This window comes from Lucilia cuprina, chromosome 4 (assembly GCF_022045245.1).
Source record: "Lucilia cuprina isolate Lc7/37 chromosome 4, ASM2204524v1, whole genome shotgun sequence".
In the NCBI taxonomy this organism is placed as follows: Eukaryota; Metazoa; Arthropoda; class Insecta; order Diptera; family Calliphoridae; genus Lucilia; species Lucilia cuprina.
Window position 1 is genome coordinate 54,027,657 of NC_060952.1, and position 1,165 is coordinate 54,028,821.

The 1,165-nt window shown below is 26.4% G+C and overlaps 1 protein-coding gene across 1 annotated transcript in view; it reads right to left on the reverse strand.

The window, feature by feature from the left end:
• LOC124419436 (gustatory and odorant receptor 22-like) overlaps positions 1 to 659 on the reverse strand; it is a 300,765-nt gene extending 300,106 nt beyond the window's left edge. The window contains exon 1 of the mRNA XM_046948902.1: positions 459 to 659. Within this exon, the coding sequence (XP_046804858.1) occupies positions 459 to 623 (165 nt within the window). The 5' untranslated portion in view covers positions 624 to 659. The remainder of the gene's footprint in view (positions 1 to 458) is intronic.
• Positions 660 to 1,165: the final 506 nt, after the last annotated feature.

Consider the following 1,165-nt stretch of genomic DNA (forward strand, 5'->3'; position numbering starts at 1 on the left):
TCCTACTATTTTGCAAATTTACTTTAATTAGCATCAATTGTCTGTGTTCTGGCTTCCGAATTTACAAGACCAAGTGTGAAAAAGATTGATTTCACATCTCCTTGGTGTTCTCGTTTTCACTTCCGAACAAAAAGATTCGAAAACTTTTCACATAAAAATAGTTAGGTGAAAGCAAACCGAATCTACCTTTTTTATTAAAATAAAATGTAGAAAGCTAAACCTTAGATATTAATTTGTTTAAATGTAATATTTTTATGAAAATATAAGCATTGTAAATAGTAAACAATTGGATTTAAAACCAATGCAATTGAAAAAAGCTCAGCGAATTTTTTTATATTTAAAAAAAATCGTTTGTTTTTTGTGCTGGGTATGATTACGATTATGTGTTTTGACATTTTCTTTGACTTTGAAATTTCTATGGTTATTGTGTAAACAATTATGAATATCGTTTTATTTACCTGATCATATATTTCAGCTGTGTCTCCATTTTTTGATTTTAAAATATCTCTTCCGCCACGTTCTTCAGATCGCTCAAGCATTTCTGCATTTATTTTAAAATTATGGTGTTTATTTTTTAATACGCTTGATATTTTCTTCATATCATCAACCAGTATACCAGACATAGTGTTGGATTCTTCAAACACCTCTCGCTTTGTAATGTTGCTTCACTTAATATTTGTTAGTGACTAAATACGAAGTGTAGCTATAATGTCCTAATTACCTATAGATTTACATATATATAAATATGTATACATACATACATACATACATACATACATACATACATACATACATACATACATACATACATACATACATACATACATACATACATACATACACACATACATACATACATACATACACAGAACAAAATTCTATCTAAATTTTGTAATTAACCATGAAAAACAAAAAAAATGAATTGCGCATGTCCGTTATCATTGTGATGTCATAATAATAAATAATAATATAAATAATTATATATTAATTAAAATAATAAAAATTCTTGAAGTTTATATTGAAACAGAAGACATAAGAGTAATTTCATTTAAAATTGAAAAGATTTTTCGTAAAGGAAGGTCCGCAAGAGTGAGAACTGAATTAATTTCATTTAAAAGATCCGAACCTTGAATAATTCTTTCATCAGAAAAATCGTTTCATAAAT